The sequence below is a fragment of the Moschus berezovskii genome, chromosome 5 (assembly GCF_049115385.1).
Source record: "Moschus berezovskii isolate FMDL1 chromosome 5, NW_MosBer_1.0, whole genome shotgun sequence".
Classification (NCBI taxonomy): Eukaryota; Metazoa; Chordata; class Mammalia; order Artiodactyla; family Moschidae; genus Moschus; species Moschus berezovskii.
This window is the reverse complement of record NC_142464.1, coordinates 106,628,229-106,644,400: the sequence shown is the minus strand read 5'-3', so window position 1 is coordinate 106,644,400 and position 16,172 is coordinate 106,628,229. Positions and strand designations below refer to the sequence as shown.

The following is a 16,172-nucleotide window of genomic DNA, read 5'->3' as shown; positions in this document are numbered from 1 at the left end:
AACTCTCACATCCATACATGACCACTGGAAAAACCAGTGAGATGGTAGTAAGAGACTTTTAAGTCTCTGGAAGAATATCTAGTTTACCCAAAAGATCCTAAACCTAACGAGTTGTCATTCAATAATTCAACTGGCAGTTAGTTTACTATGTGTGCATATAGGCATAAGGGAGGAAGGATGCTTAGGACACATACCTTTACTCTCCAAAAACTCAAGGTCTAGTAAAACCACATATTTAGAAAGCAGAAGAAAAGATAAAGATTGTGACAATGTAGGATCAATTCTACCTCAGGTAGTCTGGGAAGGATTCACAGAAGTAGAAACATTTAATTGGCGTTTTGAAGGACAAATAGGAGTTTTACTAGGCAGATAAGGAACATTAAAGAACTAGGGTTGAAGTTAAATGAATTCTAAGAGGAATATTGGGTGGATGTGGGAGCACAGGATGTAGAGATCTGGACCACAATATGTAGGGATATGAGTTCTAAGGCATCATATATACTCATGTAACACATATTAAAAGTGTCAGCTTTAAAATCATTCCTAGGTTTCCTGGAATTTTTAATATAAACTCCAAGAACTCCTTGAGAGGGAAATGGAAACTCACTCCAGTATTCTTGCCTGGAGAATCCATGGACAAAGGAGCCTGCTGCTGCTGCTGCTGTCACTTCAGTCGTGTCGAAGTTCGACTCTGTGTGACCCCATAGATGGCAGCCCACCAGGCTCCACCGTCCCTGGGATTCTCCAGGCAAAAACACTGGAGTGGGTTGCCATTTCCTTCTCCAATGCATGAAAGTGAAAAGTGAAAGTGAAGTCACTCAGTTGTGTCCGACTCTATGTGACCCCATGGACTGCAGCCTTCCAGGCTCCTCCATCCATGGGATTTTTCAGGCAAGAGTACTGGAGTGGGGTGCCATTGCCTTCTACAGGACAAAGGAGCCTGGCAGGCTACAAGTCCATGGGATCACAGAAGTCAGACACCATTTAGCAACTAAACTATCAAGAAGTCCAGGAGCTACAGGGCTATGTGTGAATTAAAATAAACCTTTTGGGAGTCTTTTACTAAAAGACAGGCACCTGAAAAGCTGTCTGAAGAGCAAAATAATTCTCCCTTCTAGGCAGAGGAGATTCAAAAGACACCCCCTTCAGATGATGATCTTAATCATCTCTAAATTGGAATATCTGGTTTGAGTTACAATACTTTCTTCGTGGCTACTTTTTTTTGGCCTACACGGTTGGGCATCAGGGATTGGTGGCTCAGAGGTTAAAGCCTCTGCCTCCAATGCGGGAGACCTGGGTTCGATCCCTGGGTCGGGAAGATCCTCTGGAGAAGGAAATGGTAACCCATTCCAGTATTCTTGCCTGGAGAATCCCATGGACAGAGAAGCCTGGTAGGCTACAGTCCATGGGGTCACAAAAAGTCGGACACGACTGAGCGACTTCACTCACTCACTTCACCAGAAATTTAATTCCACACCCCCTCCCCCACCACCCGCGGCAGTGTAAATGCAGTCTTAGCCACTGAACCACCATGGAAGTCCCTTGACTATTATTTTGACAGGTGGAGACAGAACTGAAGTCACTACCACCTGATCAAAGATGCACATTCTTGGCATTGCCTGGGTATGACTTACTTAATACAGTTCAGCAAGATTATATGTTTAAGACGTTTTCAGAAATTGATCCGTAGTCTTGGGTTTTAATTATTCTGTAACGCAATTTCTCCTCTTGATCAATTATTAAGAAAAAAAAAAAAGAGACGTTTTTAGTCTTTGAAAGTTTTGGATGGTGTTAATACGAATTCATTTAATTACAAAATGGAAAACAAATATTTAAACTATTCAGAGTTCTTAGCTATACTTCACACTAGTCTTCGTTTCTCCAGTGTCTAGGCACTGCTAGACATGCAAATAATAACTTGTTGACTAAAGAAGTACCTAAAACCTTCGTATTCTTCTAGATGTAATTGCAAGACGCTGCAAATCCCAGAGCCCGAATAAACCAGCTTCCAGTCAAGGCGCTTGGGATTTCTAACAGGTCTATTAAAGAACTTAACTGTTACCCTGCATACCACTCCGAGCGGTGTTTAACAACAAAAAAACTCCCCTAGTCCACAACAGACCGAGAAACCTTGTAAAAATGACTCACAGCATTTACATACTCTCTATAGCACAAAGGCTAAATAACATTAACATTAAATGAACCCTTGGTTGATTTAACACACTTCGCAACTCCTAGCATTTTCAAAGAATCGTGGTAGGTTTCAGGATCCTCAACGACAGCAAAGCAAAACCACCCCGTTCCTTAAGATACGTAAGTTACCTACTACTTTTGGCGAAAAATTTCAGAGAAGAAAAGCAGGCAGGCAAGTATCTTATTTGGAAAGTACATCTGAGAAAGAAAGCAGCCCTGATCGTCAACAACCTCAGCCGGCCCGTCAGGGGTTGGGAACCGCGGGCAGCCGGGGAACGCTCAACATGTCACCGGGTGGACAGCGACGACGGCGGCCGGAGCAGCTGCCGCGGTCCGTGCCCGTGCGCGGCCAGCCGGGGCGCCTCGCTCAGGCCACCCCGAGCCAGGCGGCCCCAGGAGCCCGCGGGACAGGGACGAGACCTCCGGGCCGACTCCCTTTCCCGGCGGGCACTGCGGACACCCAGTGAGCAGCCGGCTGAGCGCCTCCCCGCCCCCACTCCAAGTGCGCAGGCGCACAGGGCCCGGCCGCCTTCCGGGAGGCGCTACCACAGCCCGGGCCGACGCCTCCCCTCCCGCCCGCGGCTGGCTTGTGCAGGAGGGGCTGCTGGGAGAGCCGACCAGGAACCCTCGGAAAAGCGGGGGCGGAGGAAGGGGCCCCTCTAGCCGCGCCTTCGAAACGGCGCTCCTTGTTCTCGATGGTCCCCGCGCGGCCGTCTTAGCGAACGCAATTTCCGGTTCCTTTTAAAGGCCCCACGCTGTGCGCTCCTGCGCGTGCGAGGAAGGTATAAAAAGGAGCGAGAGGGCGGGCCCGAAGAGGCGGGCGGGGGAAGGAGAAAACTAGCGGTAAAGGGGGCGGGGGGGGGGTGCAAAGGGCGCGCTCGCGCGTCACGTGACCGGGACGCGCCGTTCTTCCGTCGGCCATTTTAGGTGGTCCGCGGCGGCGCCATTAAAGCGAGGAGGAGGCGAGAGCGGCCGCCGCTGCTGATTCTTTTTTAGTACAGCGGGCGAGAGCGGGAGTGCGCGCCGCGCGAGAGTGGGAGGCGAGGGGGGCAGGCCAGGGAGAGGCGCGGGAGCCTTTGCAGCCACGCGCGCCTTCTCTGCCTTGTTGTGTGCTTCGCGCGGTAGAGCGGGCGCGCGGCGGCGGCGGCGGCGGGGATTACTTTGCTGCTAGTTTCGGTTCGCGGCAGCGAAGGGTGTCGTCTCGGCGGCGGCGGAGGCAGTAGCACCATGTCGGAGGAGCAGTTCGGCGGGGACGGGGCGGCGGCGGCGGCGGCCACAACGGCGGTAGGCGGCTCGGCGGGCGAGCAGGAGGGAGCCATGGTGGCGGCGGCGCAGGGGGCAGCGGCGGCGGCGGCGGGAAGCGGAGCCGGGACCGGGGGCGGCACCGCGGCCGGCGGCACCGAAGGGAGCAGCGGCGAGTCGGAGGGAGCGAAGATCGATGCCAGTAAGAACGAGGAGGATGAAGGGTGAGTAAGGGGCGGCCCGGGAGAGTCAGGCCCAACTATGCCCCCTCCCCCTCCCTGCCCCGCGCCATTGGGCCTCCTTCCCGCCCTCCGCCCGGCCTCCAGGCGCCCGTGCAGCCTCTCTGCACCGTCCTCCCCTTCGCTCCGCCGGTCTCCCCGGGGCTCGCATTTCCTTCTCCCCCCAGCCGGCGAATCGCCCCCTCCCCCATCACACACGTTTCCACCTTTAGCCGTCACCATGCTGCTCCCCGGCCCGCCCTCCTTCCCTCCCTCGCCTCGGGTCTCCTCCCACCGACTTAGCCGCCGGAATTTTTTCCCGCCTGTCGAAGGGGGTAACCTTTTTTTTTTCTGGCCCCGGTGTCTTCTCGATGCCCAGTTTTTTTTTTTTTTAAAGTCCTGGGTATAAAAAACGCAATCAGACAGAAAAGCTTGTATGCCTGGACACCTAAGGGATATTGGGTGCTTCTCAATGCAGCATCCCGAAACGATGCTTTTCGTTACAAAACACATGCTTTGGAGAATGTGTAGGCTGTCCAGCTCTCCTCCTCTCCCGTCTCGGCTTCAGGCCGAATTTTTTTTTTTTTTTTAGTATTTTGAGTAAGTTTAGCCTCGACCTTCGTCTTTTTACTCTATGTACCATCGCCCAACGGCTTGCTCACATAGTCCCTACTTTTCAGCTTTACGGAACCCACTGGGCCCGGTGAAATTGCCCGATCGCCTTTTGGTACGTTAGTTTTGCTGCCAGGGCTTTCCTGAAGTTCCTGGTCGGCGGGCCTGCGCTTGACTGGAGCTGTTCTACCTCCGGCTTGCAGACTGCCCTTCCCCCCACCCCGCAGAGTTATTCTAACCGCGCACCTTTTTCGCGCCCTCGGCTATTGGATTCCCCGACTGTTGGTACAGATAGTACTCTTACCTTACTTCTTCTGGGCGGTTTTCAGTTTTTACAACCATCGTGTGCCCGGGATCCTTTTTTTGGTCTCTCTTGATTTCTCCTTCCCGCTCTCACCCACTTAAGTTAAAGGAGGCCCACCAGCCTTCTTTCATAAAACGAATAAATCCTGTATTGTGCTATGGCTTTTTTAAATTTTATTTTTGCAGGTTTTTAAGTAGTAGTATTCTCCATTTGGAATACGTTGTGTGTATTACTTAAAGCTGCATAGTATTTATTAGAACGCAGCATTTGGGAGCCGGGAGCATAATACAGGAGTTAGCAGGAGGGACTAAATCGAGGTTCTTGCTTGAGTTTTCTTATTCCCGTTAACTGATCGCTCATCTTGGGTTAACGCTTCCATTACTTTTTGTAGTTGGGCCGGGGGGGTGTGTCTGTGAACTTTTTTCCGCTGTAACAAGGAGAAAGGTGTTGGTAGCAGGTAAAAACAGTAAAGTGTCGCTTTAACCCAATATTAGAAAACACGGTTTCCTTTATTGGGAAAAAGCACAAGCTTTTCAGCGGGAGAGATAAGCCCTTTGGATAGAGGATTTAATATTCTCAGCGCGAGGCAGACTTGTGTGGGGCTGTTTTGCTGATTGCTGGCTTTGGGAGAGTAGAGGTGGGATGGGGAAACTTCATTTATCTTGAATTATGTACGACTTAGTTTAAGAAAAGGATATGTTAAATGTTCGGAAACTTAAGCGTTTAACGTTTTGGTTTTTTTCTGAATTCTGTTCTTTGGACAGAGGCAGCCAAATGATTAATTGCTTAACTTACTGTTTGGGGCAGGCTTTCTGTTCTGATTTTTCAAATCACAAAGCAGCTGCCTTTGTAGTTAATCTACTGTTGAACTAGAGTGTAAATGAATTAAAAGTTTTTAACCCTAACGTGTCAAACACTAAAACTAGAATTTTGATTGGTTGCTGTACCGGTTGTTAATTCCCTAGCCATTCAAACTCCTCCCCACGACACTCTGAAGCAGCGACGGCACAGCGGGAAGAATGGTAAAACTTTTACATTTTATTTCTGTATTATAAAGGTTTCAGTAGTCATAACATGTGGAGGCTGTGAATTGGTTAGTTGCCCATTGATTCCCAGGAAATTCTAGACTTTAGTACAGTAGGATATTTTGTACCTGGGATATAAAACATTTTAGGCATCGTGTGTGATCTTTGGGCAAAATTGATGCCATTACATGGTTTTTGGTCTGTGGTAATGCATGTATTTGTGGTTTGGCCAATTAAAGCTTAATATAATTAGTAATGATGTTTTCTATGTGAGCAAGAAAAAGTAAATTTAAAGTTGATTTGTTTTTGTTAAGACAAAATTTCTTTGTTGTTGTAATTCTAACTAATGCTATGTGTGAAGGTTATCTGATACGAAGTATTGTGTGTTTAAAATATATTGCATGTTATACTGAAGTATTCTGGAGATGTCCATAGTAAAACCATTTTTAAAGTAGTATTGTGTATATGTATGCAAAAATGAAAATTTTTTAAAAATCTCCAAACATATTTGTAAACACAACTTTCATAAGAATTGCACGTTAATGTTAGAGCATACTGATGTGGCTTTCCACTACAGCTTAAATCAGATTTTTAGATGTTCAGTGTGATTTGGCTGGAATGTTAATTATAGTTGGTTTACACGTATTCACAATTGCATGACTTTTTGGAAGTCTGGTAGATTATTGTTCTTTTTATCCCTCCCTTCCTCCAAATGTCACTGTTTCAGCCTTTAGGTTATATTTGAGTTTTCTAAGAGTTTGTGTTTACTACCACTGGTGTTGAGAGGGCAGGTAAATTGCAGGTAGTTGACTTATAGCTGTAGAAACTACATTCTAAGAGCTCTGTTGGGATAACATTTAAATCTTACAGGAGCATCTTACTGTTATTTTCTTTCACTGAAATCTGTGCAGTTTTATGTTGGAAATGAAGTTTGACATAACGAATAAAAGTTTTTTGATGGAAATTAATCTGTTTGGCCCTTTGATAGTTGAATTTCATTTCTAGGTAATAGTGGCAAACTAAGTATAAATTATAATTGTATTTGACTTTACTGCTCCATTACTTATTTCATCTTATGTAAGCAATTCTTTTCAGTAATTTGAAAGGACCATACACTTAGGTATAAAGGTTGCTTGTTTTTTTGACTTTGCTATAATTTTTGTGTTTTGTTAACCTAATACTATAACTATGCAAGTTTTTTGAGTGATCTGTTAGGAAAATTGGACAATTGAATATTTACAGTTAACGATTTTAGAATATGAAATTTACTTTGAGTGTACATTTAACAAATATTTTCAGTTTTAAAGACTTTTAAAAAATTGTCTCATCAGTTAGCCTCCTGCTTTACACATACTGTTTTTTAAACAAAAAAAATCCCTCAAGATTTCTAGTCTTTTTGGTGTCTGCACTTGCCACCCTGTGTGGTGTTCTGTGTCCCAATTTGAGGAAAACTGGGGAAAAGTTTCATAATAGTAGTGAAATAGTGGTTACTAGATACAAAATTATCTAAATTTAATTTCTTAAACATCTTTTTGTGTTTCTTTTTACAATCCTAACTTGAGACTAAAGTGATTACAATTTCATCTTAAAAGTATTTTATTGTAGACTAAAGTGTTGTTTATTTTTAATATAAGAATAAACAGGTATTTTGAGGAGGGCATGCTTGTTAACCTCTAGTGGAATAGAGGGTTTCTACAATTTACTGTGGACCTTTAGAGTATTTCCATAGTAAAATGTCTTCCTGAGTTCACCACATTTTAATTTTTCCAACTTTAACATCCCAAGTTTTTACTTAGAAACTACTACACTGGGATTTCCCATTTTGGTGTGGACTTACTCCTCCTCTATAGGGCTGCAATCCTTTTAGATGCTCTAAAATTACTTGGTGTTTGGTAAAATAACGCATCCCATGTATAGCAAGCTACCTGGAGACAAAGTTTTTACATTCTAAAGATTCATGGGGAGCTGTAATAATACTGTGTTAACCTTCAGACAGTTTTACAGGGTAGGTGCATTGATTTATCCTCATTGGATTAGACAAGAAGCAAAATAATCCCCCATTCCTCTATCAGCCAAAGTACAGCAATACTTCTATTAATAGGATGATTGATCTAGTACTGTAACTATTACTGTATAAACTTAAGTATGATTCTTCCTGTTTGAGAATATTGTATAGTAAACGTGCTATATAGGTTGTCACCCATCTAATTTTTAAGAAATGGGTCTACCTAACAAGTTTTTGTTTTAAATATTTGAGATTATAATCTATATCCTGGTGCTTCTGGGGGCATCTTGAACATTGCTGTGTAGAAGAACAGTTACTTTTAGATAAAGTAGTCTCACGCCAGATTGATTGGCCTTTGATTCAGTACTCTGGATTTACTGTAAAGTTGAGACCCTGAGTAGACTGCATTTTAGCATTCTTTAGAACCTTTGACAGCTTTCCAGGGCTGAAATTGCAGAAATGTATGCCCCCAGATCTTAAGATGATGAACATGTGAGGAAGGAGTACTCAGTTCTCTTCGTTTCACATTCTTACTCTAATATACAGGATACTAAAATCACCTGACCCTTTGGGTTTGGAATTGGAGAATATCATTGAATATCAGTTTTTAAGTGCTGCTTTTTGAGATGAATATACTTGTGGCCCCTTTTATAAATTAAGTGTATGTTTACTGTGAGTTTTTATTTTTTTTAACATTACGAGGATACTCTGTCATCTGTAAGGGTGCCCTAATAAGAGTTTTGAATTTACCATTGTGTGTGATTTCATGGCCAATATTGAGGGTGATTAGTTTTAGCGTGAAAGCATTTAAAAAGGAATAGAATTAATTTTTTCCCCTTAAATTCCAATTAAAATTGCACCTTGAGTGTGTGCAGGTTCACAAATGGAGTGATGAAACAACTTTTGTTAGTTGAAGTTTTATTTGACTTTAGTTCTGCTTCAACGTTTTAGTAGATAGGGCACTGAACTGGATGCTGGAAGCGTGGAATCTGTTTCTGTTACTTCACTTCCAACAGTGTGGTCTCAGGTAATATAACATGTTTGTTACTTGGTTTGCTGATCTGTGTGATGGAAACACTGCTCACCACAGGAGGATTGACTACATAGCCTGCTTTCATAGCTTGTGTGTATTTATCCTGTGCCTTAATAGTTGATACTGCCAGTGGTTTACTCCTGTGGAGTAAAGGTAAGCATGTTTTAGTTTCTGGAGTATTATATTGTACATTGGAGCTAGACATTTAAGACTCTTTGGGGGTGGATTGGGAGAGTCATATTACTGGCAGTGTTTGGCCAATAATAAAGGTGATAGTTTTAAGTGTTGGGTCATATTCTGTAAGCTCCTGCTTATCTAGACTTGAAGCTATCACAAAGCCCAAACAGCTGGGAAACCCAGCTCTGTCTCCCTATCCCAAGTCTCATGAGAAGGAGATGAAATTGTCAGACAGTATACTCAAAAAGCAATCAACAGACAAAGTCGTGGAATGAATCTTACATATTTTTCCCCTTACATTATTAAAAAATAATGTGATTTTAAAGCATTGCAAGATTCTGAAGTTCCATCAAGAAAGGTGAAAATCATTTGATGAGTTTAGTGTTGATAAAGAATTGTGAACGTGTAGTAATCTCAGTTAACCAGAATCTTAATCTCTAGGTATAACAGTGTTTACCTTATAAAGTTGATTGAGAGTCTATTTTAAAAGCAAAAATACAAGATGTCATTCTTGCTTGGGAATGAAATGAAAAGGAAATTTTGGGTTAAACATTTAAAGTTTGTTCAAAAACTCATGTTTATTAGCTATTAACATTTCAACTCAGTTGTCTTTTTTAGTCATTTAGGTTCATTCAAAGTATGAAGAATTAAGATATGATACGTTAGCTAGAAGAATTTTTTTTATTGAGTTGCTAAAAGTTTGTCAAGCCATAATACAGATTCTAAAATGATACCGTGTGATATCTAGTTGCAAAAAATGAACCCCTCCCTGTTTTAGGTAACTGCTGACTTAATTATAAACTAAATTTGTATTTTATAAGGAAAAATAAATGCTCATTTTTTAATCTATTGGTAAGATTCTTATTATCAATAACTTTTAATATTTTAGGATTGTAAAGACATAATGATAAAATACCAGAAATTTTATTTAAGGATTAGTGTTTATGCTTGAGTGACATTACTCTAAAAGGTGACAGTAATTGGCCAGTCACGTTAACATACTTGAAATGCATTATCAGTTTGACATTCTGTTTAGTCTTTAAACTGTCAGAATTTGTTATGAAACTACATATGGAAGATTACAAGTTGTTGGGAAGTTTTAAAAGTTAGAGAACTTTCTTTGCCCTTTTCCAAAATTGGAAAGAAGTGTAATGATAATTGTATTACTTTGAATAGGGTATTTGACAGTAAAGCCTTGTTAGGGGAAGTATCTTTATATAAAAAATACTATTGAGTTTGGAGTGTTTAAACCTAGAGGTCTCAGTAGTATTGAAAATAAAGTTCTTAGATGGGAAGAAACAACAGCTTCTACCAGCCAGTACTGCTCCTTACATATTGCTTTTTATATTTAGAAATCCTTCCTTACTAAAGTTACTGGCATTTATGTAGCGTACAAACAAGTCATTAGTGTGAATTTGGAGCTACATTTTATTTAAGAGTCTCAGACAACCTAATTTCCTGTATTTTTTATATGAGATATTTAAAGTTTTGAGGCTAAGTCTTCAGCATTAAAAGTAATCTTAGGATCCATTTATATAAAACTCATCCTGGCCTATACTCCTTTAATGTTGAAAACTTTAATTAGCTCATGCAGATTAAATTCAAGTCATTGAATAAATTAAAAAATTATTTAATAATTATATTTAGTTTGTGTTCTACACTTCTAAAAGTAATTTGTTTTTATTGAGCACTTAAGAGTGTGTCAGACCATGTTCTGTGCCATTTAAATCCTTATTGCAGATAGCTGAGGTAAGCTTTTAGTAAGTTCTGGAGGAAGGATTTTAAACCCCAGGTAGCTTGGCTCACTGCCTCTAAATTTACTTTCTCTAGAAGAGAATGTCCCACAAAGCACCCTCAAGTCTCATTTGGAGAGTTATCTGCAATGCTTGTCATTTAATAGTATGGTATAATGTCAGTATCTTTAAGGCAAGGATATTTTAATTGTTCAGTAGGTGTTTTAAGTTGGGTACTGTATTGCCTCTGGGGTGCTAAATAACTTTATAGATAGGATTAAAAAATTAAACTTTGTTGATATTGTAGATGAAGTTCTACACTTCAGTTGGGATTATTGATTTACTTACAGTTAAGGATCAGATTTTTAAATTTGTAGTATTAGGGACTCAATTTTGCTACTTGAACAAGTCCTATGCTGTAGTTTTAACTTGACTGTTCAGGATTTTTATGAAAGTCCAACTCTCCTTCATTGTAAAATGTTTGCATCCTCTGCAGGGGTGTAAGAAACTTGAAAGTCAGTCTTTGCATTCAAGGCAGCAAAGGTAATCTGGACAGATAAGATATTGTGCTTTAAGTAAGATACAGTAATGTAAAGTACAGATAGTTTAAATTGATGTCTTACACCATCTCATAATTTGAGGCAGGGCATGTGGGAATGCTCATGAAGATGCTAAAATATGTTCCCATTTATCCAGAATTAAGATAACAGGCTTTTTCTTATCTGTTATATTTATACCTTTGGTATGTCTCCTGAATAAAAATGGGATGGATTTAATATGTTACATTTAGTAAAGATGGGATGGATTTGGTACAGTATGTTCATTGTAGTATATCCACCTGCCTGGGTATCAGTTTTGTGCAGCAACCTTCTTTATTAGAGCAGCAGAGGAGTGCTTTGGGGCTGCCAAAATGGTAATGAATTTGTCTCAAAAAGAGCCAGTTAAACTTGGTCAGAGGCTGTTTACTGTTATTTTACCAAAAATTAGAAAAAATTGAGTGCCAACTAACTTCCCCAGAAATGGAGTAGGGAGCATTTTAGAATAGCGACTCCTGATTAATCTGGCAAAAATGAAAACTAGAACTAAGAAAGCTAGAGCCAAGAAATAAGGTGTATTTAATGCATTAATAAAAAGTTCAGAAGATAGCAGGCATGCTACAAGTAGCATAAGGTGTCAGTGGTCTCTGACTCGTAGAGTGTTAAATCATGATTACAGCAGAAGAGTATATGTGGTATGCTGTAGGGGAAAAAGAGAAAAAATCAAGTAGAGTGTGTTTATTGCTCAGTCATGTCCGACTCTTTGGGACCCCTCGGACTGTAGCCTGCCATAATACTCTGTCCATGGGATTCTCCAGGCAGGAATACTGGAATGGGTTGCCATTCCATCCAGGGGCATTCCAAGTAATTGAACATTAAACAATTGAGAGACTAGGAAAACAGGCAATACTTGAAGGAAGGTGGACTATCTGGCTCGCTCTCTAAAGGTGCTGGATGGCTAAAGTTTTATTACTACATATTTTGCTCTAATTTTTTGACAAACTAATCATTCTCTGGAATATCTATAAATTACAGTTGTCTTAAGAAATTTGCTGTTCTGGATAAATAGGATTTGACTATTAGTTTAAGAAAGATAGCCTCTTCAGTGACCTTTTAACTCTTAAGGTAGGCACATTTAACTATTTTTTGTTCCTCAGGACTCTTACTAAATGTGCAGAGTTTTCTCTAGAGAACATTTAATGGGCCAATTGATGAATTAGCATGCTTATGTAGTATGTAAGAAAACTGATTTCTAATGCTGACAGAAAGTTTGGGGTTTGTGAATAAGAGAATGTGCCTCATTCTTGGTGTTATAATTTCTTTGTAACTATTTTTTATTAATTTTAAATTGAGGACACAACTCAGTAAAAAAATATCCTTGGGTAAATAAAATATTGCCTTGGGTAAATAAAATCAAAACTAGTTTTGTCTCAGTATCTGAGGAACAGGCCAGACAGCCACAGGATTTTCTTGTCTTTCAATTTTTTTAAAAAAAAGGCTGCTTTATTTATTCTCTTCAGGTTGAAATAATTTCAAACTGTTAAATTACTCATGGAAAGTTTCTGTAATAATCGCAAAAGTAGTAATTTAATAGTTAAATTAACATAATTGAAATTGTTTCTATCAAGAACATCCCATGAATACTGGAGTAAGAGGTCACTGCCTTATAGTCAGTTTCTTATGAAAAAGATAGCAGTGTCCTCTTCACCTTGAAAGAGTAAATGTTGATAATATACTTTCATCTATGAAGGTACATACTCTGGATCTTTAGGTTAAAAATAAAAGTGCTTAAAGCAATTTAAGTAACTTGGACTATATTATTTCACTGGATAGGAAAGAAAATATCATTGAAAATACCTCAAACTTTTTCCCCATGGAATTAGCCATAAACATTAAAAATACCTGTACATTATGAGTGTTTTGTTATACTCCTTTGATTATAAAATACAAAAAGGGTTAATAGAAGTTACTTAGAGTGTGGAAATTTTATTAGAATTCTGAATGTTAAGCGTATAAATAGTCCAATTCTAGAATACAGGTACAAGTTGAAAACCTAACTTAAATGGGAAGCACACTGTATGCCTAAAAATGACTTCTTTTGTGTTAAATTTATCATTAAAAGTAAGAACAAGACTGATAAAATAGTAAGATCAGTAACACCTCAGTTAATCTGGCATTTTTAGGTTAAGCGGAAGCAGGATCTTATTCCAGAGATAAGACTTTGTCCTTTCGTTGAATTGGTTTTAGTGGAAGAATTCTAAGAAGCCCACAAGATGGAGATGTTCTTGCTTTAATTTCTGTCCAGAGGTGAAAGTTAGCACCACATTCCCCAGCTGCCCCTACCTCTGACCCACTGCAGTTACAAAGATAGAAGTCCTTGACCAAGCTTGATTTTATTCCCATGTTGAAATTGATTTTTAGTCCTCACATAACAAATTCTGACAGTTTACCCTTAAAGTAACAATCTTCAGTCTCTTCACAGGGTAGGAGGCAATGTTAGCTCTTGTGGGAGTGGGTATAGAGGGCAGAAGTCAGAGGGCCCACAGAGCTGCCAGATCTGAGTTTTATGACCTTTTGCTGTAATAAAAACAGGATTTCATGTTAAATTTTCTTTTGGGGAGGATGTAGTTTGGATTTAAAGTGTCTTGGTGGTTTCCACTTACCGCCTGTCACTTGTAGCATTTTAAAGATTTGAATATCTTATTGCTGGTTAACTGAGGTTCTACTGGAAATAAATCATCTAGGTTAATTAGTGGGTTTTGCTTCACTGGATAATTCTTTTTGTTTATTAAATTGCTTATGTGATTACTTTTGTCTTTATTAAGGATTCTTAGCACATCCAGAAACTTGGTTTACAACTTAATTGTGAGGCTTTCTCATTTTTTTGTGCTAAGTTTTATTAGTGAGAGAACTGTTAGTAAAGAAACTTCAGCATAAGCACATGGTAGCTGCTGTGATTAGGGGGAACTGCATAGCCTTATTATAAGTTTAATAAAGATTTGGAAGAGAAATTTCAAGGTGAAATTCTATATTTTGCTATTACCAGTGTTGTAATTTAAGAAAGACGGTATACAACTTTTTACTTTGTGGATGCACTTATCTTTTTGATAAGTCAAAAGATTTAATCTGCTGCTTGCTCACTATCTTGTAGTTAATTATGCAGGCGCAGTAGTGATAAACAAAACTCTCCAAAACTGTAATAGGGTGTTGTTGATATGTGTTTGTGTAGGAAGAGTGACATTTTAATATACTGCCCAGTAAATCGGTGCAGTTTGGGGAAAGTATATTATTGATGTGGATACTTAAGGCAAAATCAAAAACTTTTTAGCATTTTAATATTGCTTTTTGTCTTTACAGGAAAATGTTTATAGGAGGCCTTAGCTGGGACACTACAAAGAAAGATCTGAAGGACTACTTCTCCAAATTTGGTGAAGTCGTAGACTGCACTCTGAAGTTAGATCCTATCACAGGGCGATCAAGGGGTTTTGGCTTTGTGCTATTTAAAGAGTCGGAGAGTGTAGATAAGGTAGTGTGCTATGTGTTTTAATCAGTTAATAATAAAATATGTGAATAATTTGATAAAATTAATATGCCCATTATTTGTGATTTCTCTCTTTGTGCTTATATGAAGGAGAAGATAACGGCTTTTGCCAATACATTTTAAAAATCAGATTGAAGAATTGTTTACTGACTACTTCATGTGCCAGGCTCTACTATATTAAAATTAAATTTAAAAACCTTTAAAGATGCTTGATGGGAAAGATGTGCTGTGACACGTTCACAGAAGTACAGATGTTGAAATCTGTAGGCAGGAAACTTGACTGAATCTTTTTACATTTCAATCTTTAGGCTACAGGGAAGTAGCAGTCATGCTTATAGTGCTGATAGATAAAGGCATGATGATTTTCTGGTAATTGATTAACCCTTCTCATTCTTAACTGACGTTGAGGTTTAAACACTAGTATATATTAGCAGATGTCACATCATGATAATTGGACACTTTAACTGTGAGCTGGTCACTGTATGTCTGGCATTAGCTGTATTTAATTCTTAACTAAGTTGATAATCTCTGTAGTTAAGATACACATCTTTCAAATGAAAAACTTCAATTTCCTTAGGTCATGGATCAGAAAGAACATAAATTGAATGGGAAGGTGATTGATCCTAAGAGGGCCAAAGCCATGAAAACAAAAGAGCCTGTTAAAAAAATTTTTGTTGGTGGCCTTTCTCCAGATACACCTGAAGAGAAAATAAGGGAGTACTTTGGTGGTTTTGGTGAGGTATGTGATAATATTTTCACCCCCCCCCCCTTTTTTTTTGTCAAATTTAGTATAAATACAGTTGTCACAGTATAGATTTCTCACTGGGTTTTCCAAATTTGTTTTGAAGTTTGGACAGATGATGTGATTTGTTTTGAAATAAGGATGGTATAAATACTTTGTTAGCAGTATTTTCAGAGCAGTATTTTTGAAAGTGAGAAGATTGCCTGTTCTAGTTTATTGAGGAGCTGTTGTGCAGTGTCCCTGGTCAACACTGTACACAAAGACTTTAAAGTAGATGTTCTTATTTTGAAATTTACAGGATTAGTAGAAGGAATAAAACTAAATGAGGAAGAAATCAAGATTGGATTACTTGAGATGTACAAGGAAATGCTTCATTGAGACTAGGAAAGAAATAAACTAAAAATATGGTGTAGTGCCTTCTCAATTTAAGTACATGTATATGTGCAGATTTTATGAAGCTAATTACAGACTTCGATTCTGTTTGTGAATTAATGATTTAAAGCTGAGAAATTTGAGTTTTTAGACCCAGATACAGCCGGCAGACATCCTTGGTATGATTCAGACAGACGTATTGCTTGTTTTGTTGTTAGTATTTAGGAGCTGAAATATTTCCCGCAAAAATCTGGGCATTTACCTTTTCTTCAATATTTGTAAGATCAAGCAACATTGGGATTGCTTTCTTACATAGTTACAGCCATCTAAGATTTAAGTGTAGCAGCTTCCACCTTTGATTGCTTGGAATGTTCTTTATAGTTTTTAGCAGTTCTCACCATTCCCCCATATTCTCCCAAACACAGTCACTTTAATTCTA

The 16,172-nt window shown here is 39.5% G+C and overlaps 1 protein-coding gene across 6 annotated transcripts in view; it reads left to right on the top strand.

Annotated features, from left to right (window-relative positions):
- Nucleotides 1-3,135: 3,135 nt before the first annotated feature.
- Nucleotides 3,136-16,172, top strand: part of HNRNPD (heterogeneous nuclear ribonucleoprotein D) — a 17,073-nt gene continuing 4,036 nt past the window's right edge. For 4 of the 6 annotated variants that reach the window (XR_008687003.2, XR_008687002.2, XM_088836417.1 and 1 more), the window contains exons 1-4: nucleotides 3,136-3,659; nucleotides 5,535-5,591; nucleotides 14,436-14,604; nucleotides 15,197-15,358. Coding sequence is in view for 4 of the 6 variants with exons in the window: in XM_088836417.1 (XP_088692543.1) it covers nucleotides 3,421-3,659; nucleotides 5,535-5,591; nucleotides 14,436-14,604; nucleotides 15,197-15,358 (627 nt within the window). In the remaining 2 variants the exon portion in view is untranslated. The remainder of the gene's footprint in view (nucleotides 3,660-5,534; nucleotides 5,592-14,435; nucleotides 14,605-15,196; nucleotides 15,359-16,172) is intronic. The other 2 variants (XM_055434011.2, XM_055434010.2) reach the window with 1 other exon arrangement.